At 47.0% G+C, this 23468-nt stretch overlaps 1 protein-coding gene across 2 annotated transcripts in view; it reads right to left on the bottom strand.

The window, feature by feature from the left end:
- Positions 1-23198, bottom strand: part of NetA (Netrin-A) — a 504355-nt gene extending 481157 nt beyond the window's left edge. Inside the window, exon 1 of one of the 2 annotated variants that reach the window (XM_071656077.1) lies at positions 21826-23198. In XM_071656077.1, the coding sequence (XP_071512178.1) occupies positions 21826-22870 (1045 nt within the window). In that variant the 5' untranslated portion in view covers positions 22871-23198. The remainder of the gene's footprint in view (positions 1-21825) is intronic. The other variant, XM_071656076.1, reaches the window with a different exon arrangement.
- Positions 23199-23468: the final 270 nt, after the last annotated feature.

Here is a 23468-nt window from a genome sequence, read left to right as displayed (position 1 = left end):
GACGTCTACTTTCCCGTAATGACTCCATTAACTCGCTTCAGAAAATCCGGTTCCCAGTCGAGTTCTTAACTTAAAGAAACCGCTGATAAACGAGTGAGGCGGGGACGCCCTCCACGCCCTCCACGCCCTCCACAATCATCATTTTTTCGGCGGGAAATCTAGAGAAACCAAAGGAAAGACGCCACATTTCATCCATTTTTTTCCCCGACGGTAATGGATTAAAATCTTGGATGACTATCGCCTTCCCTCAACAAACCGTGACTTCATAATGAAAGGTTTGCACAGATCATACCTTCTGTCACCACCGCTGACTTCCCCCGTCGTGCGCGCAGTACAGAACAAGACAAAAAAAAATCAAGAAAGAACACGTTTCGGAAGCCGTACTAATTGGCTATCAATTGCTAATTAACGGTCTCAATGCTGGCGGGGAACAGCGGTGAAGTCCAAGGTACAAGCAGCGAAGGGATATGCAAGACGCGGTTCGTACCGTCAACTATTAATCAAAAGAGTAATAAAGTATATGTCCAAAAATATACAGACAGGAGATCGCTGTGCCGATTTCCCTCTTATAGTTTCATGTTTTTTTTTTTTTTTGCACCAGTTTTATGTCGCCATGATTACTGAGACGATGCATCGCGTCTTGAGTGAGTGAGGTTTTAATATTGATATTGTCCAACGGAATGAATGATGTGTTTGTAGGCAAAGCTTCTCTGCATCTCTCAGGTAGTGTTTTAAACGCACACATATTAGTATATATATATAAACACACACACACACACACACACACTCAGGTCTCCAAACCTCAGTAGCCTGACTCAATACACAAGCTAAAGATTTATGATACTCTTACCTGACAATCACATAACTGAAGTTGTACAAATTACATGAAAGAGACTTTTGATCCGCGCCAACAGAAGGACAGAGACGCCTCTCCGCCAGTGTAGTCTCCAACACACGGACGAGACAGAGAGAGAGAGAGAAAAAAAAAAACAGGAAAAAGATGATTAAGTGAAGAATGTGAAATACGAGAGAGATCCTAATGTGGCCAGACTGAATTCTGACATTTTCTGAACACGTTATATTATCTTTTATTGAGTGAGGGCCATTTTTCTCTCATTCAACCTCTCTTGGATTTTTAAAAATGCAACATCTCATTTTTGTTTTCAATCATCACGTTAATGTCCATGAGCCACACTTGTAAAACGTGTGAAGTGACGGAAGGACCTTGCGATTTCCACTTTATTTCCGTCACTTTTACGTCAAACATGATTCATTTGCGTCAAAGATTTTAATATCACGGACTATTACCTAATTTTTCCCATTTACGATGCCATTGTTACAACGTCAAAAATCTCATTTCAATATGTTTCGTCGGGGAAAAATGCGATAAAATGTTTAATAATTCTGATCAGCATTCATAATACTATTTACATCTCTTGCAACATTTATAGACAGTTTGTATGAAAGCGCATTAACACAGCTAACACGTTTTACGCACAAACACACACACATATTGTCGTTTCCCGTGCGAGAGAGGTAGCGCCAAGAGCAGATTAAAAAGGGACCTCATTAGCTCACATCGACTCTATAGCTGTCATGTAAAATGCACCGACACGTGAACCACCTCATTCACGGATAAGCCCTACATATCTTTCTGTGGTTTCCAGTGACGGTGAAATATGCCCTGATTCAGCCCATTGACAGCAGCTCGTCGCCCCTTGTGTATCACATCGCTTCATTTCGGTCTATCCTACGCACGGTTCACACTCCCGGATGTTCAAATTCTCTCTCACTCCATCTCCTACTCTGGCTCCGGCTCCTTCTTGTTCCCTCCGCTTCCGACTCTTCAAAGTCAGTCTGTCTTCTCTTATCCTTCCTATATGTTCAGACCATTTTAGAACACGATCGGCATCTGTCGTTCATACGGCAGTGTGTGTGTGTGTGTGTGTGTGTGTGTGTGTGTGTGTGTGTGCAAGTTATGGTCAGTTGACCATTAACCATGTAAATTTAAATCTTAATTTGTTTCGCAAATTTTCCCTCCTTCATGCCTGAACATACCATTCTCGCTCGAATTCTTTGATGTTCGCATCCCAGTGTCAACAACTTTCCAGTAATAAATAATTCAACAAAAATATATGCATGTATCCCCACTCATGCTGAATTTACGAAGCCTAAACAATGTGTATTCAGCTATCTACTTAGGCCAAACAGATTTCCGTTTTGCAGAAATAACATTTTAATTTTCAACCTTGGCTGAAGAAAACATATCATCACACATATTTCTTTTGCAGCGTTTGACGACCTAACCTCTGCGGGAATGAGATCAAACCATTTAATCTAAACGAGTCACCAACACTGGGTCAAGAATTATTGTTATGGTATATGTATCCCCGTCCCTCCATCTCCATCCAATGCCATGTAAGGCTTCACTACGCTGTATATAATTCCTCAAACCATTCCAGCTCAATGGTGATGACGGGGAACCAAAATCTGAGGCAATAGCGACACACAAGCCATACGCGTCATTCCTCTCGCTCTAACAACCGCCTCAAGCTTTCACAGCAACACAGGTGAGCGCTGCCAGATTCAATAGCCAGGATACTGAGCGCCCATAAACACATCTCGCCTGACAGCCTTCCAATTATCCAATAGAGGTCCGGTTGTCCTTACAATCACGGTGATTCCCCCCAGGGCAGAACACACAATCAGTGCCAATCAAGATAAATGTGCCGACCTCTAAGATAAATCTGGTGTACGTCACTTGTGCCGCATCGCTTACCCTCCAATTCTACGAGAGAATCGGCGCGCAAGTGTTGGCACCTTGGGTGTGGTGGTACGTAAACAGGGAGCAGCCAGCGCCACTGGACCACATCAACGGCTATAGGCTTGCACCATACCCTCCCAACTGTCTCTACTGACAATCTCTTATCGTAACTTGACCACTGGACGCCTCTGCTGCTGTCCGTAACAGCACCGGGTGGCAGGACATCTAAATTGTAAAGTAAACACGAGCCAGGAGCGAGGGACAAGCCATCAGCAATTTTCGACACTTAAGTCTACGGGTGTTGCGCGGCGACGTTCGTGTGAGGCAATCGCCCCGGGTTTGACGTGTGGGTAGCGGAGCGATATCCTCCCAGTCATTTCTAATAATCATCTGATACAGATAAGATATTTACAGTCAACATAGCACTTTGAAGGTCCAAGACGCGGGAGAAGGTGTCCAATGACCCATGAAGGGAGGAAAATATGCGGCGTGCTTAATGGTGGTCAAGCAAAGGTTCGTGTTCAAATTTGCCTGGCACGTGAGGCGAACGTGTACCTCCGTTGTAAACACAAGTATTAGATTAGCCAGGAGCTGGGCGGCAGGCGGATCAATAATTAGCACGACTTGCCGAGTGCTGTTCCTCCAAGCTGGCCGGGTCTGCCAACACCCCATGACCACCAGCCGACTGGCTCGCCGTGGGACGTGTTGGGAGTGTGGGGTAGGGAGGGCCAAGAACACCCCCACCAGCCACAGGAGGCCGGCGAGGTCGGAAAATTCGAGCGGCTCCAATTCCCGAACTCTCAACCTCACCCACCCATACCCGACATCCGCTGTGGCTTTATGCACGTCTAGTGACCCTCCCTCGCTCACTCCAGAATTCGTAGTAATACAGTAGGCAGGCCATCATGAACGATAAACATGATAACACTAATCGAAACAAAGCAATGAATGATAAGCAAAAATCTTACACATGAAGTAAAGAAAATAACAAGTAAAAACAATGGATATTAAACGATCGTTCTGCTTACCCACCAGAGAGCAATTTGCACCAACAAAAGCGCGAAGTTAAACGGTATTAAAAACACGATCCAATCCCAGGAAGAGGCCGTAGCGGGCAGCGAGTGTAAGAATAAAGGATTACCAATCAAGGCTTTGTAAAAGCCATGCAAATCTGCCTTGTGGATTCCACCCTCCAACCTTCTGTATAAGGTGATCCCACACGACCAACTGGACTGCACGTACAACACGTCCTTCATACTGAAATGTTTGCTTTAAAACCATTGACGATGATGGGACAACCGTATCAAGGGAGATAAGAGAAACATTTCCACTTTCCTTGTTGATGATTCGCCAGTCTGTTGCACCTTGCGTAGCGAAACTATACTCTGTAAATCCCCTCGCCGATCAATTTCTTCTATTAACTGAAGCATCCAGCAGCTTGTTTCATGTCTAAACAGTACATCTAAATCCATTAAGCTTACGATAAAACTTCATCCATGATGTTAAACCAATCACATCAAAATCGCCATCAATCTAGCCTATCCAGTACAGACCTTCTACACTGGGGTTTGAGGGAGGTCAGCTATGTATGTGTACCACACTGAGGGAGGTCAGCTATGTATGTGTACCACACTGCAGGACACACCGGAGGAGCTGAGCAAGTATGGACAGCCAGCTGCCAGGGATACTCAACAAGGAACCTTCACAAGGGCATCATGAACGCCAGGGGAAACATACGACAGATAATACATAAACTCACAAGTTCCTCATATAATCGAAACGTACGTCACCATAGCGAGAGACGGTAACCAAAGTATTCAGCAACACCGTGTCACAAAGAGGTCTTGTATACGTTGTTATGGGATGACTGTAAACACACAAGGTATTGTTGTGCCTACCTTAAAGAACTGGCCCTCCAGAGTCCTTCCTTACCTCTGCCGACCTGCGGGTCTAGTCTCAGACAACACTTCCATAAATTAACTTCCCACAAAAAGAACTTACGACAATGCACTCCAGGTTGATGGTCATGTATGTAGATCAGGTCTTAATGCGACTTCATATACTGATAAGACAGAACACGTTTATATCTCGTTAACAATTTTTCTTTCTAAATCAGTAGTCCACAAAATTATACAAACATTACGTTACTAATAAATTTACATCGAGTGACATTTAAAACTCTATGCAAATACATCATAAAGACGAAATGCATTTAAACTGTACGATTGTTAGGAAGGCGATCCCCTGACTGAAGTCACTTAGGATTATTTCAGGCAGGTTATGGACGTGATGTAAACACGTCTCTGTCATTACTGTGGTAACCAAGAGTATTTGCAATGATTACCACATTTTTCCACGACGGAACAACCCTTTCGCACGGCGGGGCGACCCTTGAAGACGGTGGTACGGCTCTTTCGCACGGCGGGGCGACCCTTGCAGACGGCGGTACGACTCTTTCGCACGACGGGGCGACCCTTGAAGACGGTGGTACGACTCTTTCGCACGGCGGGGCGACCCTTGAAGACGGCGGTACGACTCTTTCGCACGACGGGGCGACCCTTGAAGACGGTGGTACGACTCTTTCGCACGACGGGGCGACCCTTGAAGACGGTGGTACGACTCTCGCACGACGGGGCGACCCTTGAAGACGGTGGTACGACTCTTTCGCACGGCGGGGCGACCCTTGAAGACGGCGGTACGACTCTTTCGCACGGCGGGGCGACCCTTGAAGACGGTGGTACGACTCTTTCGCACGGCGGGGCGACCCTTGAAGACGGCGGTACGACTCTTTCGCACGGCGGGGCGACCCTTGAAGACGGCGGTACGACTCTTTCGCACGGCGGGGCGACGCATGAGTACGCCAACCTAAACCTCTCACACGACCCTTGCAGTGCGTCAGGGTGGCTATACCCAAGGGCAGTAACGCAGTCATCAAGGAGCTGGGTGTCGTGAGATTACGAATATGACGCAGCTCAACTCCCGACCTGCAAACATCCACGGCAAGCTAACTACCGCTATCACACTACATACTACATTTGGAATCCCCTGTCTGTGTGCAACATATTTCATAAACGTATTTGCAACAACTTCACTATCGGATTTCTGGACAAACAAAGCGAACGCAAAAGCGCACATACAGACAAGTAATCATACACAGAATACAGATACATGCAGACAAAACAAGAACAATGGCAATAAAATGCAATAAAGCATAACAAACAAACAAAAACATATACTGAAAAAAAAATCCAAAAACAATCAAAACAAAACAAACACACGCACAAAAAAAATACCTAAACCAAACATGATCCTTAACGGGCCAACACCAAACCCGGGCAAGAACTTGAGGGAACTACGTGGCCACAATCCGGGGTGGCCAGGCCGATGCTATCACCACAACCAGGGACCCAACCCACAAAAACCTGCACAAGCAAGTACGCCACCAAACCCACACCAGCATCATCATCATCATCATCATCATACCGTCCGTGCTGGGTAATGATGACGCTGGTGAGTGTCGACACCAGTCATTTCTGGGTGACAGATAGACAGACAGACAGACAGACAGACAGACAGACAGACAGACAGAGTGGCAACACGAACCAAAGATGATCACATGCAAGGACGCCAGGAACACAAAGTAGCAATATTTTCAACAACAAAATATATTGCAAGAGCATTATCAGTATGAAGGTTAACCAGCCGGCCAACAGTAGCAGCCACATCAACCAGGTGGTGCATCAACAGGAGCCACATCAACCAGCTGGGCATCAACAGGAGCCACATCCACCAGCTGGGCATCAACAGGAGCCACATCCACCAGCTGGGCATCAACAGGAGCCACATCAACCAGGTGGGCATCAACGGAGCCACATCAACCAGGTGGGCATCAACAGGAGCCACATCAACCAGGTGGTGCATCAACAGGAGCCACATCAACCAGGTGGGCATCAACAGGAACCACATCAACCAGCTGGGCATCAACAGGAGCCACATCAACCAGGTGGGCATCAACAGGAGCCACATCAACCAGGTGGGCATCAACAGGAGCCACATCAACCAGCTGGGCATCAACAGGAGCCACATCCACCAGCTGGGCATCAACAGGAGCCACATCAACCAGGTGGGCATCAACGGGAGCCACATCAACCAGGTGGGCATCAACAGGAGCCACATGAACCAGGTCAGCCTCAGCGGTGTCATGACCAGCATGACCTGGGGATAACCAGGTCAGCATGACACACGGGCACTGCTGGGTTGACACACGCCACCCGCAGCACAAACACGCCTAAGTCACAGGGGCCGAACCTTCCTCCCCGTCTCGAACTGCCTTTTCACGCCAGTTTATGTCTCGCCTCCGCCGCCCGGAGGCGGCACGGGGTTAGGGGAGACGACCCCCATCCTTCCCCTCTGCTGCGGGATGTCTCCATGGGCCTGCAGGGTCAGGGGCGTGTCTTTACAGCCCCCAGGGGGACCTCCCCCTCGTGTATCTCTGGGGGCGTCAGATGGGTTCCTGATGTCCGCGAGGGTTCACATGAAGCCACCTTCCCCTCATCGTTCCGCTGGGGCGTCTGGGCGATGGGATGGTAATTCTTCCGCGCGGGGCCCCATCATGACGTCTGGGCCATCGATAACGTATGAGGCATTCGCTGCGGTATAACCTGGTCGTCTGCACACCTCTACCACACTGATGAACGCCAGACCCTCCCTCCCTCTGTCCTCCACACACATAACCATCCACCATCATCTCCAGGTTTGCGAAAGATGTTAGACTCTAATATGGAGAACCAGGGATCGGTCCTCTTCAATAGCCTCCCACGTCCAGACATAAAGGGTCATACCATAAGCCTTAAATGAACCTTCTGCCGCATCTTACGAGGAGATCCCATCCCGGGACGACTGCTATACCCTCACTGCTTCATAACACATCACTCCCTCCTCACCACACCTCAGGTTGTATCTCCACAACATCACCTCATCCAATACCTTCTGTCATCTGCAAATATTCATGTCACCCGGCATCTCGCAATCTCTTGTCATGTCCATATTTAACCTCTACTACATCTGCCTAACACCTGCCCTACCACCACCAGAGGGCGCCACAGCCTGTGTCCAAAGCCATTCCTTCCCCCCTCCTTCTGCGTTTGCTGGTCCTTCATCGGAACCTCTCGTCCCGTTTTCTAATCGTTCTCACCTCGGTTCACTGTTGTTGTCAACGGTCGTCCAGGGTGGTTAGCAGGCCGTCCGGGGCTCAGCTGATCGTCTGCGGTTGTCGGTAGGCCGTCCGTGGCTGAGTGCTTAGAAGACAGTGTTCTAAGATTCAACGCTGAGAGGAGAGTGCTCCAGGATTCAGCGCTGAGAGGAGAGTGCTCCAGGATTCAACGCTGAGAGGAGAGTGCGCCAGAATTCAACGCTGAGAGGAGAGTGCTCCAGGATTCAACGCTGAGAGGAGAGTGCGCCAGAATTCAACGCTGAGAGAAGAGTGCTCCAGGATTCAGCGCTGAGAGGAGAGTGCTCCAGGATTCAACGCATCCAAAGAAAATGCAGCAAAGCGGGTAGAAAATCCATTCCCAAGTTAATATGAGAAATAATCTACAATATATAGTAGTCAAAGACCCAACTTGATCATGTATTTCCAAGTTTGAGTTTCGCTGAAATTCCGTTACAATAACTTGACGAACCAAACTCTGTTGACCTCGAGGTTGCACACGGCGGAGTGGTGATCCATAAGCAAGGTTGGCCACGTAGAGGCTGGACACCATCCACAGGGTATTAACACTTCCCAGAGGCAACGAAAAAATTTTGACTAATCTAAACTCGACAGACACTCTCACCGCTCCCTTACCACAGACCCGAGTCAGTGTTCCCCGTTCATGCAGTAGTTGTAGCAGCAGCAGCAGCAGCAGCAGTAGTAGTAGCAGTAGCAGTAGTAGTAGTAGCAGTAGTAGTAGTAGTAGTAGTAGTAGTAACAATAACAATAATACCTGGCACGTCACCAGGGGGTGCGTTCCCCATGAAGAGGGAGAGGCTTGAAGGGTCGGGTGCACACAGCGAGAGACGCAACATATGCGAGGTGGTGCTAGAGTCATCTGGCATGCAACACATACTCTACTTGCCCTGCAGGGTGGCCCTCCTTCGTGTACAACCCAGGAGTCAACACACTTGTAAAACAACTGCCCGGGATTTAACGCAGTCATATCCATAAAGACGCTTGTTAGATTCGCCATTACGGCAGCGGGGAAAACCTGTTTCTTAATTCATGACAGCTTCTTGATACTGCTCGTCAATTATATAACAATCATACTGCTCGTCAATTATATAACAATCACGTAAAATAGATAACGTACCGCACAAAGTCTGTCCTTCCGAAATATCAGGAGTTTCTACACACCTAATGTTATGTTAATCGTAGCTCTGCTCTTGCAATGCAATACGTCCTAACTGAGTTTCATGACCAGATGTTCAATCAAAAATTCAATGACTTTTTACAATTTCTGAGAAGCAGCTGTGATGAGATCAAGCCAGTACACAAGAATGCTCAGCAGTGTTCATTACGGGTAAGCAGAGAACGAGAATTTTCGGTGACACCATCAGCTCTCAGATTCAACGCTACACATCCTCTATAAAAGCCATCAGACTCTGGCATTACTCTTGCCAACCTTATCACTCAGCCATTCAAACCAATCCCAGGATCAACTCGATGTGAAAGTTACCTTTTCTTTTTTGTATTTGTTCTCCCTCTGCTGGCACTCTCGCTGTCTTCATGTTGCACTCTTCATTATAATGTAATTCCCAGGCTCCCTCGTCTCTTGGGAAATTAGGTGAAACATTTTCATCCTCCCACCTTCATCCCGCACCCACCGCCCCTCAACCCTTTGTCACTCTCCCCAAACACCACCTTTACGGCCGCTCTTAAAATTCCTAACCTCATCCGAATTCGCGGGAAAGCGGCGAAAATTTTTCCCGAGCGCCAATTGTCACTGTAATTCGCAAAGGCCCTCCACAAACCCACTAAACGTCACCGACGCGAAGGGAGTCCCCCGCTCCAGATCTGCCTAAGAGCGACCAACTTTTCCAACAACTCAGTGTGATCAGACCATCGCATTTCCTGCCGGATGTTAGCGTTCCGTAATGGTTCTCTTGAGACAAGCACAGTAATCAGTCAACCCCCCCCCCGTGCGCTCGCTGAGGCCCGCACTCTGTTCAATAGTTCCATTCCTCTCCAGGGTGGCGGGCGCCCTCTCTGAGTAACAGAGTCGAACTACCAGTCAAGGCTTTCGTGATGGGTATGGGGTACCTCCTGCCATGAGGGTTGTAGTACCGACGGGGGTGGGGTGACTTACGACACCCAGCCTAGTCGCAGTGCCGGATGAAGGACCCAGTCTTGCGTACGATTGCAGTGCCGGATGAAGGACCCAGTCTTGCGTACGATTGCAGTGCCGGATGAAGGACCCAGTCTTGCGTACGATTGCAGTGCCGGATGAAGGACCCAGTCTTGCGTACGGTCGCAGTGCCGGATGAAGGACCCAGTCTTGCGTACGATTGCAGTGCCGGATGAAGGATCCAGTCTTGCGTACGGTCGCAGTGCCGGATGAAGGACCCAGTCTTGCGTACGGTCGCAGTGCCGAATGAGGTTGCAAGTACTGGGATTAAGAGCAGTGTGGTCGGTGGGGAGCCTAGTACCTGATGGCGATGTAACGCCCCGCAGAGACGTCGTGTTCATGTACCTAACGATGACCTGGTGTGCCAGTGAGGACGACTGACCTGCACCAGAGCGTGGATATGTGTCGTGGGAGAGGGGGGAGGGGTGTCTGGTCAGGGTGGGGAGGGGGGAGATCAGACGAGGGACATACAGCAAGGGACTACCCGGGACCCGATGTTCTTACCAGTCCGGGAATCAGCGCTCCGCTGGGACCTCCGACGATTGCATCGTCAGGCATCCGTCGTGAGGAGGAGGACCATCATCCATCGCTCACGGGACAAATTACGTGAGGGCCCACGGGACATACACAGGAGGGCAAACACAAACAAGAAAAACGCATTCACAAAAAAAACACACCAACACAAAGCCCGCTGTGTCGTACGAGGTCAAACAAAGAACCTGAAAAGATCGGGAACGCCCTTCAGATAAGAACCTATAAACGAGGGACAGCAGATACGACGGATAACCTGCATTAGCCGGAGAGAGGGGCATGGGAACGCGGGTCGGACGGTGACGTATGTAGACACAGATCTGCACTCAGCTGGGTCCTGGCTTAGGTTAAGGCACACAGACGGAAGGTCGGACACCTGCTTCTGTCGGGAAAATGTCGCAGACGGGGACCTGATTCTGGCAGAAACACGCCAAACATCAGGGACACGACACGTACAGCACAAGACGACACTACTACAGTAAGGTTAAGCTCATCACTGGCGCTTTAACCCATCTAAAAATGTTAATCATGAGACCTGTAACGTGTGAGGCCATAAATATGGACAGGTACTGGATCTCTGTGAGAACACACAACCTCTCAGGGATAATGAAAAACAAACCAGCGAGAAATGCCGCATCGTAAAGTCAATAATAAGACACATCTGAATTTGTGACAACGTATGTCAAAATCCTCAGCCCGCTGGCGTCTGACTAAAACCCTATGTGAACCTTGTAATCCACTGACGCTGCCGTCATCAGGATAATCCTGCGCTACACAGTTAACCAGCCGCTCACACCAGGAAAGTATCATATGTAGCTCAACCAGATGTACGCTAACAATAACAGATATTCGCATGCTCGAACATCACACAAAGCAAACAAGATTTTTAGGCTTAGAATATGCAAAGCGTCGCTAGTCATCACTGGTCACATATCCGACACACATGGTTGTGATTTACAACACGGAAAACTCTCTTACAACTTCTGATCCGATCACGCAATGGATCACAACACCGAACTAAATGCCATACTTCCTTAATTACATTTGTTATGTGTAGAAACACAGGACGGAACGCATCGGTGCAACGTATTATCCCATAATGAAATGAATCATTCTATTTTCTTGGCTTAATCCTCCGTTATGAACAGTTTGAGTTAGAAAAAACTAATTTAAAAATATTACGCCATGATACTTTCAATGAGCTTCAGCCAAGAAAAAACTTTTGATTACATTAACGCCCAGCGAAATATCAAAATCATCATCAGTGAGCGATAAATTCCCTTTTAATTAACTTCCTTTTCTTAAATATCGTAAAAACATAAAAAAAAAATTATGTAACCTCTATTCTAATAAAACTCCACCATATTCTTAACTTGGCATGAATACTGAAGAGAGTACAAATCGGGTTTTAAACTTTTTCGTCTACATACACACATCATATATATATATATATATATATATATATATATATATATATATATATATATATATATATATATATATATATATATATATATATTATTTATTATACTCTGTCGCTGTCTCCCGCGTTAGCGAGGTAACTCAAGGAAACAGACGAAAGAATGGCCCAACCCACTCACATACACACGTATATACATACACGTCCACACACGCACATGTACATACCTATACATTTCAACATATACATATATGTACATACACAGACATATACATATATATACGCATGTACATAATTCATACTTGCTGCCTTTATTCATTCCCGTCGACACCCCGCCACACATGAAATGACAGCCCCCTCCCCCCGCATGCGCGCGAGGTAGCGCTAGGAAAAGACAACAAAGGCCACATTCGTTCACACTCAGTCTCTAGCTGTCATGTAATAATGCACCGAAACCACAGCTCCCTTTCCACATCCAGGCCCCACAAAACTTTCCAAGGTTTATCCCAGACGCTTCACATGCCCTGGTTCAATCCATTAACAGCACGTCGATCCCGGTATACCACATCGTTCCAATTCACTCTATTCCTTGCACGCCTTTCACCCTCCTGCATGTTCAAGGCCCGATCGCTCAAAATATTTTTCACTCCATCTATATATCTATCTATCTATCTATATATATATATATATATATATATATACATATATATATATATATATATGACTCCAGAGAAGGTTGGTAAGCGTCTTGGGGTTGAAGCCTACTAACTTCTGCAAGGGACAAATAATGCCGTCAACGTCAAATCTTAACCACTAAGGGAAACACTTGAACACCTTCTTCATGTGTTAAAGATCATTCGAAGCCATAAACACACTTTCACTGTATATATGGCCCTTCTGTGAGATCATCATACATCTGGCAAGTCGGGACGTACGATTCCTATGATGATCGGGTAAAACAAACCAGAACCAATCCTCAAATCCGGCAACCAGAGATATCTGGCAGGTTTAAGAGGAGAAAAACTACTTGACGTCGCATCCTCCGTTCTCTTATAAAAATCGAAACGAAATTATCGAATCAAATATATCCAATTAACTAAAATATTCCGTATGAGGTAGCCAACCAGCTCACGTACTTTTACGACGCAATGTTCCAGTAATCTAACACAAGTGAAGTCCGCACACATAAATCATGTAAACCACACCACCAAGTTACATACTATTTTCAAGTGTAAATGGTCTCCCAATATAATTAACTGACAATTGTATCATTAACTAACAAATTGTATAGAATAATTGACAAATATGATTTTAAATTCATATCGAGTTCAGACGAAAACCCCACAGCACATGAAAAAAGCTACCTCCACCACCCACAAACACTTCGAATGCCGATATACCGAGATATATATATATATATATATATATATATATATTTTTTTTTTTTTTTTTTTTTTTTTATACATCGTCGCTGTCTCCCGCGTTTGCGAGGTAGCGCAAGGAAACAGACGAAAGAAATGGCCCAACCCCCCCATACACATGTACATACACACGTCCACACACGCAAATATACATACCTACACAGCTTTCCATGGTTTACCCCGGACGCTTCACATGCCTTGATTCAATCCACTGACAGCACGTCAACCCCTGTATACCACATCGCTCCAATTCACTCTATTCCTTGCCCTCCTTTCACCCTCCTGCATGTTCAGGCCCCGATCACACAAAATCCTTTTCACTCCATCTTTCCACCTCCAATTTGGTCTCCCTCTTCTCCTCGTTCCCTCCACCTCCGACACATATATCCTCTTGGTCAATCTTTCCTCACTCATTCTCTCCATGTGCCCAAACCATTTCAAAACACCCTCTTCTGCTCTCTCAACCACGCTCTTTTTATTTCCACACATCTCTCTTACCCTTACGTTACTTACTCGATCAAACCACCTCACACCACACATTGTCCTCAAACATCTCATTTCCAGCACATCCATCCTCCTGCGAACAACTCTATCCATAGCCCACGCCTCGCAACCATACAACATTGTTGGAACCACTATTCCTTCAAACATACCCATTTTTGCTTTCCGGGATAATGTTCTCAACTTATATATATATATATATATATATATATATATATATATATATATATATATATATATATATATATATATATATATGACTCCAGAGAAGGTTGGTAGGCGTCTTGGGGTTGAAGCCTACTAACTTCTGCAAGGGACAAATAATGCCGTCAACGTCAAATCTTAACCACTAAGGGAAAGACTTGAACACCTTCTTCATGTGTCAAAGATCATTCGAAGCCATAAACACACTTTCACTGTATATATGGCCCTTCTGTGAGAATCGAACTCGTTCACTTCAATATTACCGTACCACTGAACCTCATCATACATCTGGCAAGTCGGGACGTACGATTCCTATGATGATCGGGTAAAACAAACCAGAACCAATCCTCAAATCCGGCAACCAGAGATATCTGGCAGGTTTAAGAGGAGAAAAACTACTTGACGTCGCATCCTCCGTTCTCTTATAAAAATCGAAACGAAATTATCGAATCAAAATATCCAATTAACTAAAATATTCCGTATGAGGTAGCCAACCAGCTCACGTACTTTACGACGCAATGTTCCAGTAATCTAACACAAGTGAAGTCCGCACACATAAATCATGTAAACCACACCACCAAGTTACATACTATTTTCAAGTGTAAATGGTCTCCCAATATAATTAACTGACAATTGTATCATTAACTAACAAATTGTATGAGAATAATTGGAACCAAAATATATTTCTAAAGGTTTATGATCTGAGTTCAAGACGAAAAGACCCGTAACTTTACATTTGTATCACAATACGGAATAAAGTCTACCTTCTCAGCCATACCCTACAATAACACTTCAGAATGCCGATAATACCGAGAGCTTTTAAAGATATTTAAACCTTCGAGCAACTTTGAGCGTTTAAAAATATGTGATAGGCGTAGTCCAGGACAACTGGTTCGCCGTGATGTGAGATAAGACATACCATCAATGTGGCTGAGGAGTTTCAGGCAACCGTGATGTTATTACTAAGTTAGCCAGGTCTTCCCGGTACGGTCCTTACCTCACGATGGCCCGACCCGCTGGTGGGACCCCCGACCCCTTGGCGGGCAAAACCCCCGTGACTCCCTTTCTCCTTATTCTGCCATCAACCCCAGTGTGGTGTGGGTCGTGCCCTACGTACGCGCCAGCAACGATGAACGAGGCTAGTCAGTGCAAACCTCACTCCCGCACTGTTCCCCGGCATCACCCAAGTTAATAACAGGTAGGCTTCGTGAACCACAATCTAAGATATTACTTCCTTCATAAATGTTATTAGGTCATAAATATTTTCTTCGCTGTTGGTTATATATATATATATATATATATTTTTTTTTTTTTTTTTTTTTTTTTTTTTTTTTTTTTTTTTTATACTTTGTCGCTGTCTCCCGCGTTTGCGAGGTAGCGCAAGGAAACAGACGAAAGAAATGGCCCAACCCCCCCCATACACATGTATATACATACGTCCACACACGCAAATATACATACCTACACAGCTTTCCATGGTTTACCCCAGACGCTTCACATGCCTTGATTCAATCCACTGACAGCACGTCAACCCCGGTATACCACATCGCTCCAATTCACTCTATTCCTTGCCCTCCTTTCACCCTCCTGCATGTTCAGGCCCCGATCACACAAAATCTTTTTCACTCCATCTTTCCACCTCCAATTTGGTCTCACTCTTCTCCTCGTTCCCTCCACCTCCGACACATATATCCTCTTGGTCAATCTTTCCTCACTCATTCTCTCCATGTGCCCAAACCACTTCAAAACACCCTCTTCTGCTCTCTCAACCACGCTCTTTTTATCTCCACACATCTCTCTTACCCTTACGTTACTCACTCGATCAAACCACCTCACACCACACATTATCCTCAAACATCTCATTTCCAGCACATCCATCCTCCTGCGCACAACTCTATCCATAGCCCACGCCTCGCAACCATACAACATTGCTGGAACCACTATTCCTTCAAACATACCCATTTTTGCTTTCCGAGATAATGTTCTCGACTTCCACACATTCTTCAAGGCCCCCAGAATTTTCGCCCCCTCCCCCACCCTATGATCCACTTCCGCTTCCATGGTTCCATCCGCTGCCAGATCCACTCCCAGATATCTAAAACACTTCACTTCCTCCAGTTTTTCTCCATTCAAACTCACCTCCCAATTGACTTGACCCTCAACCCTACTGTACCTAATAACCTTGCTCTTATTCACATTTACTCTTAACTTTCTTCTTCCACACACTTTACCAAACTCAGTCACCAGCTTCTGCAGTTTCTCACATGAATCAGCCACCAGCACTGTATCATCAGCGAACAACAACTGACTCACTTCCCAAGCTCTCTCATCCCCAACAGACTTCATATCACCAATGGGGATGGGGGAGAAAGAATACTTCCCACGTATTCCCTGCGTGTCGTAGAAGGCGACTAAAAGAAGAGGGAGCGGGGGGCTGGAAATCCTCCCCTCTCTTTTTTTTTTTTTTTGTTTTCCAAAAGAGGGAACGGAGAAGGAGGCCAGGTGAGGATATTCCCTCAAGGGTCCAGTCCTCTGTTCTTAACGCTACCTCGTTAACGCGGGAAATGGCGAACAGTATGAAAGAAGGAGAGAGAGAGAGAGAGAGAGAGAGAGAGAGAGTCTAGAGGTGATGTCAGCCATCTAGACGTTGGGGAAGTTGTTAATCTAAATCGCAATTTTCCTTCAGACTCGGAACTCTCATTAATGAAGCCGCAAATAAATAATGTCAATTTGTGTGAATGTAATAATATCCGTTTATATGTAACCTCTCAAATACCAATCTCAGAATACCGATATACATCGGGTTATCGGTATTCCCGATCTAACACCAAGACTCAGCCGTTCAGAAAATCATTTCTGCCCTTAACCACTTGGCGCAACCTCTGGTTTAATATACCACAAGTCTAGTCCAAACCTCACTTGATGTTTAATACACATTGGTGGACATTCTAGCTAAAAGCTTTCACAGTGGGTTTAGCGAGGCTATGAACGCATATGCCGTGCAGGAATGTAATGAAAACGAGGCATGTGGTTAAAAGATTTAAATCTGGAGCAAGTTAATCGCATCCCACACTGAAGATGAGAGGGCGTATTTTTGCACACAGCTCGACTGTGTGACGGTGTACACGGCAGCTCTTAAATCTTATCATCATTATTTAATCATACTTAGGCCACTTTTTTTCTTGGGTACAGTAAGAGTCCACGTAAGCGATCTATGCGTGGGCCTCATCTGCGGTTAGCGGGATCTGCAGTTCTCTTAAATCCAATCTCCGACGTACTCCAGCTTAATGTTGTTGTAAATGAGGTTTACGTCTGCTTGGCCCAAACATAGAAGTACTTGAAGAAACAGCCACGCGATCATAAACAATATCACAATTCATGAAAGTCAAATCTATACACTTAAAAACACAAACTTTAAAATTAGACTTGACAGCGAGGACTATTTTTATCGTTCGCACTCCACTAGCCATTGTCTAACCTAAAGTCTGGCATTCTGGCAGGATTCTGCGTGGATTTCTGTACTTCAGAATCGCCTCCTAATATCGACTTGATAGATGAGACACATGAACCCCGATTAGCTACCGAGCGAAACACCTAAATGAAGCATATAACAAACTGGGCGGAATCGAACGGCACAGTCGTCTCACTTTAAGCACCGTATCCTTAAACACGCAAGACGGATTTCATTTTTTTTAACCAGGAACCTTCGTAAAATCAATGAACTAACTGAAACATACGATCCTCTGTGAACCATCAAGTGAAACACATGAAACAATGAAGCATACAATCATCCGAGCTGGGGAAATAGTGATATGATACTTGTCCTCCGTTAAGCATCATATACACGCGACGGATTTCACTGCTTCGGAAATCTCCGTAATATCGATGAATTAATCGACACGTACGAACCCTCGATGAGCCGCCAAGCGAAAAAATACCTCAAACAATGAATCGTTGAAGTACTTGGGCGGGTTCATATAGCCCCCGTCGCTTCCGCCGTGTTAAACACGGTATTCCTATACACGCGACGTAAATCTATCCCCCCCCTAAAAAACAGGTTTGTTGATGAGATCTCGGGCGAACACATGAAGCATGGATGGTTCGTGTTCACTCGAGTTTCTCCCCGCGATGCACTCTGCTGATGTGCCGCCCAACTCTGCTGACGTCGGATTTGGTCGATGTCGTGTCGGTGATCTCTCACACACACGGTCGACCACTCGTACCGTGATGGTGACGACCGACTGTACAGCGGTAATGACTGATGTGCTGCGCTGGTGCCCCGCTGGTAGAGTACCGGAACTTCCTTCTTTCTTCCGAACGGGAGCTCTGTTGATGCGAAGGGTTGATCCGTCCCTGTATAGACTACAGCTCTCACATCTAGGGTGGTTCTAGCTCTGCATCCTTATTAGAGAGAGGCTAAAGCGTTACGACTTATAAACTCTTCCAGGATAACTTCCAAACTTGACCCGCTTGCCCTACGTCGAAACTGTTGGTTCTCTCTCTCTCTCTCTCTCTCTCTCTCTCTCTCTCTCTCTCTCTCTCTCTCTCTCTCTCTCTCTCTCTCTCTCCTCCCGAGAGCTGGCTGCCGGTGTGCCCCCACCACTAGCCAAATCACGCTATAGTCGGCAAGCTGCTGCATCACATGATTACTGTGTGGACGTTGGCTACTCAAGGGTGGGCCGTTTTGATAACTGTCTCTTTCCCTACACCTCGAAGCTTTGGAACTTTCTACCATCACATGTCTTCCCCAATATCTATGACCTGGAACATTTTAAGACGTTTTACACTTCCACCAAACTTCGTAAATGGTTTCCTTCTCTTCTTTTTCCCTCTCATTAACCTCTTTATACTCCAATTTACGCCCGGCCTTGATGCGAACTTACGGCCGTGACTGCAACCTTCAAAGTACCAAAAAAAAAAACTACTGTACAGAAATGATGAGTACCGTGCTGGTACCCGTGTGATAACAGTACCATAATGTTGACTATTGTACCGTAGTGATGACCACTGTACCATCACGATCATCACTGTACCGTGCTAGTACCGCCAGTGATAAGAGTACCGCAGTGATGACAAGTGTACCATGTTGGTGTTGATCTCACAAGTGTACCGTAACGTAGGCCACCATCATATTCCTTCACTACTTCCCTACGTTCAACTACATCATACAGATCATTACAGACGTCACCTGTAACCCGAGATCATTACAGATCATCGTCTGTAACCTGAAATACTCCAGAGCTAACCATCCAGCCACGGCGTACGTGACGAGAGACAAAACTTACTCCTGTAGTGCTGGGAATGATGACGGAGTCAGGTGACGACCACCGCTCACATCTCCTCCAGGTATGAATGAATGGGTTCCTGGACTGTGCGACGATGCGCTACACGAATTTCACAACTTAGGAAACGGAAACATAAAACAAGTTCACATCAAGTGCGGTTGATTCCGAACGAGGGAAAAAAATCTTTATATTACTAATTTTCCAATATAGTGTATGACTAATTGTCTATCTTAATGTTAAGTTGACAGCCGAACAAGAGATAATGAGCTTCGACTCAACTTACTGATTTCAGTTGACTGAAAGTGAATAGGAGGATCCGTGAGCAACATCAAATGCTACTGTGGTTGTTAATTAAATAGCTGAACAGCACAGAACACCGGGTGTTACCGGACTCCGGCCGATCTAAGGTTACACCGCGGGTGAAGTCCCCCTGGACAAGACTGTAGCACCAGGAGCAGCATGACCCAAGAATTTCTCTTCCATGAAACCATCATTTCCCTGCTACTGGAAATAGCGCACCCATGGAATTACCGGAACTCCTGGAAAACGGGGTCTTGGGGGGGGGGGGGGGGTAACTCCAGAACCCTTCCTGGAAAGGGATAGAGGGACGGGACAAGTACGGTAAACATACAGGAGACACTCGGCAACCCATCATAAAATAGCGTAAAGCAGATCGTAAACTAGATACCCAAATGAAACACACAATCTATAATATTTGTTCTTTTACAAAATATGTTTGAGTGTTGGGAGCCGGTACGAGTGTTGGATGACCTGCGCTCACGAGACCTGGAACACATGAGATGCCCAAAACAAACGCGGAAGGTTACTTTCCTCAGCGATCAACACAATTGGGGTTTCCTCACTCAAGCATCAGCGCTGACGAAAACAAAAATCCAACTTTTCGTGTCTCTCCGCAGAGGAGAATGGCGTCGGTAACTGGCAAATTAGAGGAATCGGATGAACGAATTTTACAAAGGCTCTAGATAAAAGGTATCTAACTGGCCATAACCCACAGCTTCGATGAACAATCTCATCCTATGACCACCCGCCCACTGTTCCCCGGCCAACAACACCGGCCACTGGGCCAGTTCCTCCCGGCGATCGAGAAGAGCGGCCAAGCTGTGCGCGATCGTCCCTAACCTCACCCCGTCGATGCTGCTACCCAGCGGTATGACTGTCAGTGGACACTGACGCTGAATATTCATGTCCCCGACACAACCCTTCCAATATAACGCCTAAAGAGATTCCATCAAAAATAATAGCATGAACATTTCTGAAAATACAAATAAAAAAACATGCATTCAAAGACGTATCAGACATGCATTTGAACCCTACCACACGCAGGTCTGAGCGCCATGCAGACTCCAGGACCATCTACCTGCTATAAAGAACTTTAGTTAGGAAATCGTTCGTGCAAGCAATGACAGTAATGATGTTCATGACATATGGGTAACATCCCTACAACACTAAGCATTAACCTCGGCAAGCAAGCATCATGGTGCACACGATACCAGGGCCCCCACCAAGCAAGCCGCCCCTCGAGAACTTCATTTCCATCCGTGGTTTGCTGGAGCAATTAGCTACCTCAGAGAGAGACCCGGTGAGTGAGGATCAACAATGTAATTGCACTCACTGCTAGACGTGAGAGACGAGAGTAGTGCCTTACTTCTATCATTGCCAATAGTGGCAAGACAAGACAGCTTATTCATACCTCCCGCTCCATCCCAAGGTCACTCTCCTGGCCTGGCTCAACCTTACCACGCCTCAATACGGACTTCATCAAGCCACTGCGTGCCCCACAATGTTCCGTGATCCACTGTACACGTTCCTGTGTATCTATGACATGCGAAAAATGGCTATCAGCCTCCTGGATCCCATCAAGGAGAGAGGACATGTGGCCGGGTAGTGCGGGCAAGCGGGGGTCTGGGGTGCAGGCGTCAGTGTGGCATGGCTCAAGAGTGGCGTTACAAGTTGGCCCATGAATGAAACTTTGCATCATCGCGCCTCCACACTCTGCCTCCTCTGCTTTAGTCAATTGTCCACTGCCGTACAGTGATTAAAGGTGTTCTGGTGTTGTGGAATACGCTTGACTGCTCACCTTCTGTGCCAGCACTCAGTGTTATCATTATCTTGGTAATATACGCATGTAACAAAATCTTTGATGGGCTATTAATCAAACATATGATCCACTAAGTGCACTCTAATCACGTCTACGGAGGGTTGCGGACAGGTAAGCTACTACACACTAACTATCAAGCAATCAACCAATGACATACTCGTCCATCCCAAGTGGTTAAAGAACCTCATTAATACCCACCTACGCATTCGTTGGCCTCGCGGGCTGTGGCACGTCCCCAGGGACGATCAAAGTGGAAGCGTTTACACTTCTCACACTCGCGTCCGGCGGTATTGTGCGCGCAGTCACACACCAGCTCGCCTTCTTCAGTCTTGTCCGGGATGCAGCGGGACGCGTGGCCGTTACACTTGCACCGACCGCCGACGGCCAAGTCGGCGATGGCGTAGCTGAAGCTCTCCTGGGCTACGCTCTCGTTGTCTGCCGTGGCTTCGTCCAACTCCGGATGCAAGCGGTTCAACACCACCTTGATGTCGGTGGCAGTTACCCAGTCCTGCAGCACCGGCGACGAGTCGAAGTCGTAAGCGGAAGGTCGCCCTTCCAGCGTGCTGAAGGCGATCCTGGCCGAAGTGGAGACTGTCATTGGGTCATTGTGGCTTAGGTGGGCGTCGGTACAGAGCGCCTCCTGTTCGTTGGCCTTACCTATCACCATGCGATTCCGCCGACCGTACACCTTCCGGCACTGCGATGAATAGTACTGGAAGGGGATCCAGGTCCTGCCGTAATCCATGGACTTGAAGATGGACAACGAGTCGGGTTTCTGGCCGCAGAACTGGAGGCTTATGTAGGTAAGCTCGTACTTTTTGCCAAGGGAGAGGGTCAGGGACACGTTGTCCGGCTTGAGGGGGTCCACGGGGGCCGAGTGCCAGCAGGTGAGGTTGTTGGGGTTGTTGAGATCGGTGAGGTAGTGGGGCGGGTGGGCGCGGGAGGCATCACTAGCGTCGCACACGTCACACTGGCGGCTGACTTCGCCCTTCTCCTGCGTGGTGATGCAGTACCGTGATGGGGGAGACCCGCACGTGCTCGATGTCTCTACGGGCCGGCCAAAGGCCGCGTTGATAAAGTCCGGGATGCACTTCTTGGGCAGGCCACCTTCCTCGTCATAGCAGGGGTCTGGCGGGTTGTACTGGGCCTCGAACATCTTCAGGTAGCCTCCGCTCGTTGCCTCGCCTAGTCTACCCAACACCACCAACGCGGCCGCCACAGCCACGCACCTGCACACCACCATCGTTAATTGAACCACAAGGTCAAAGGCCTCGGTTTGCAAAAAAACAAATCTACCAAGACAACCGATGCAATCACATTGGACACTTGCACTAACGTAATCTGTTACACATTCTTCAATTTACCACATACTCAAATCACTTCAAATTTCCAACACCCTATCTTATACCACTGTATTACCACTGAGGCATGAGCTTGTTGAGGAACTATCGAATACCACACGAGAAAGATCGGCCGAGTTAACCCTCTTCCCTCGCCACAGCAGGAGGGGGCTGAGAGCGAGAGAATGCACAACTCTCCCTACTGACGTCCCAGTGAACACTGAGGCCCGGGCCGGGAGAAGGCAGGGGGCCGGACCTCATACTTGGGCGGGGCGAAGTGACTCCTCCCACTTTGGTCAGCCGATTTACAAAGGGGGGATAATCTCCCCCTCACACTGTGACCCGTAATGCCCGAAGAAGTGACTGATACCCACTTCCTGAAACCGGCACCGCCTTTAACTCCCCTGCCGGCACACGGGAGGCTGCGTCAAGTGAGATCTGAGGATTTCTTACTTGCGTCATGCGTTACCCCTCGTGGTAAAGTCTGTGGGGAGTCCTAGA

This window comes from Panulirus ornatus, chromosome 62, assembly GCF_036320965.1.
Source record: "Panulirus ornatus isolate Po-2019 chromosome 62, ASM3632096v1, whole genome shotgun sequence".
NCBI classification, from domain to species: Eukaryota; Metazoa; Arthropoda; class Malacostraca; order Decapoda; family Palinuridae; genus Panulirus; species Panulirus ornatus.
The sequence above is the reverse complement of the archived record's forward strand: the minus strand, read 5'-3'. Positions and strand labels throughout refer to the sequence as shown.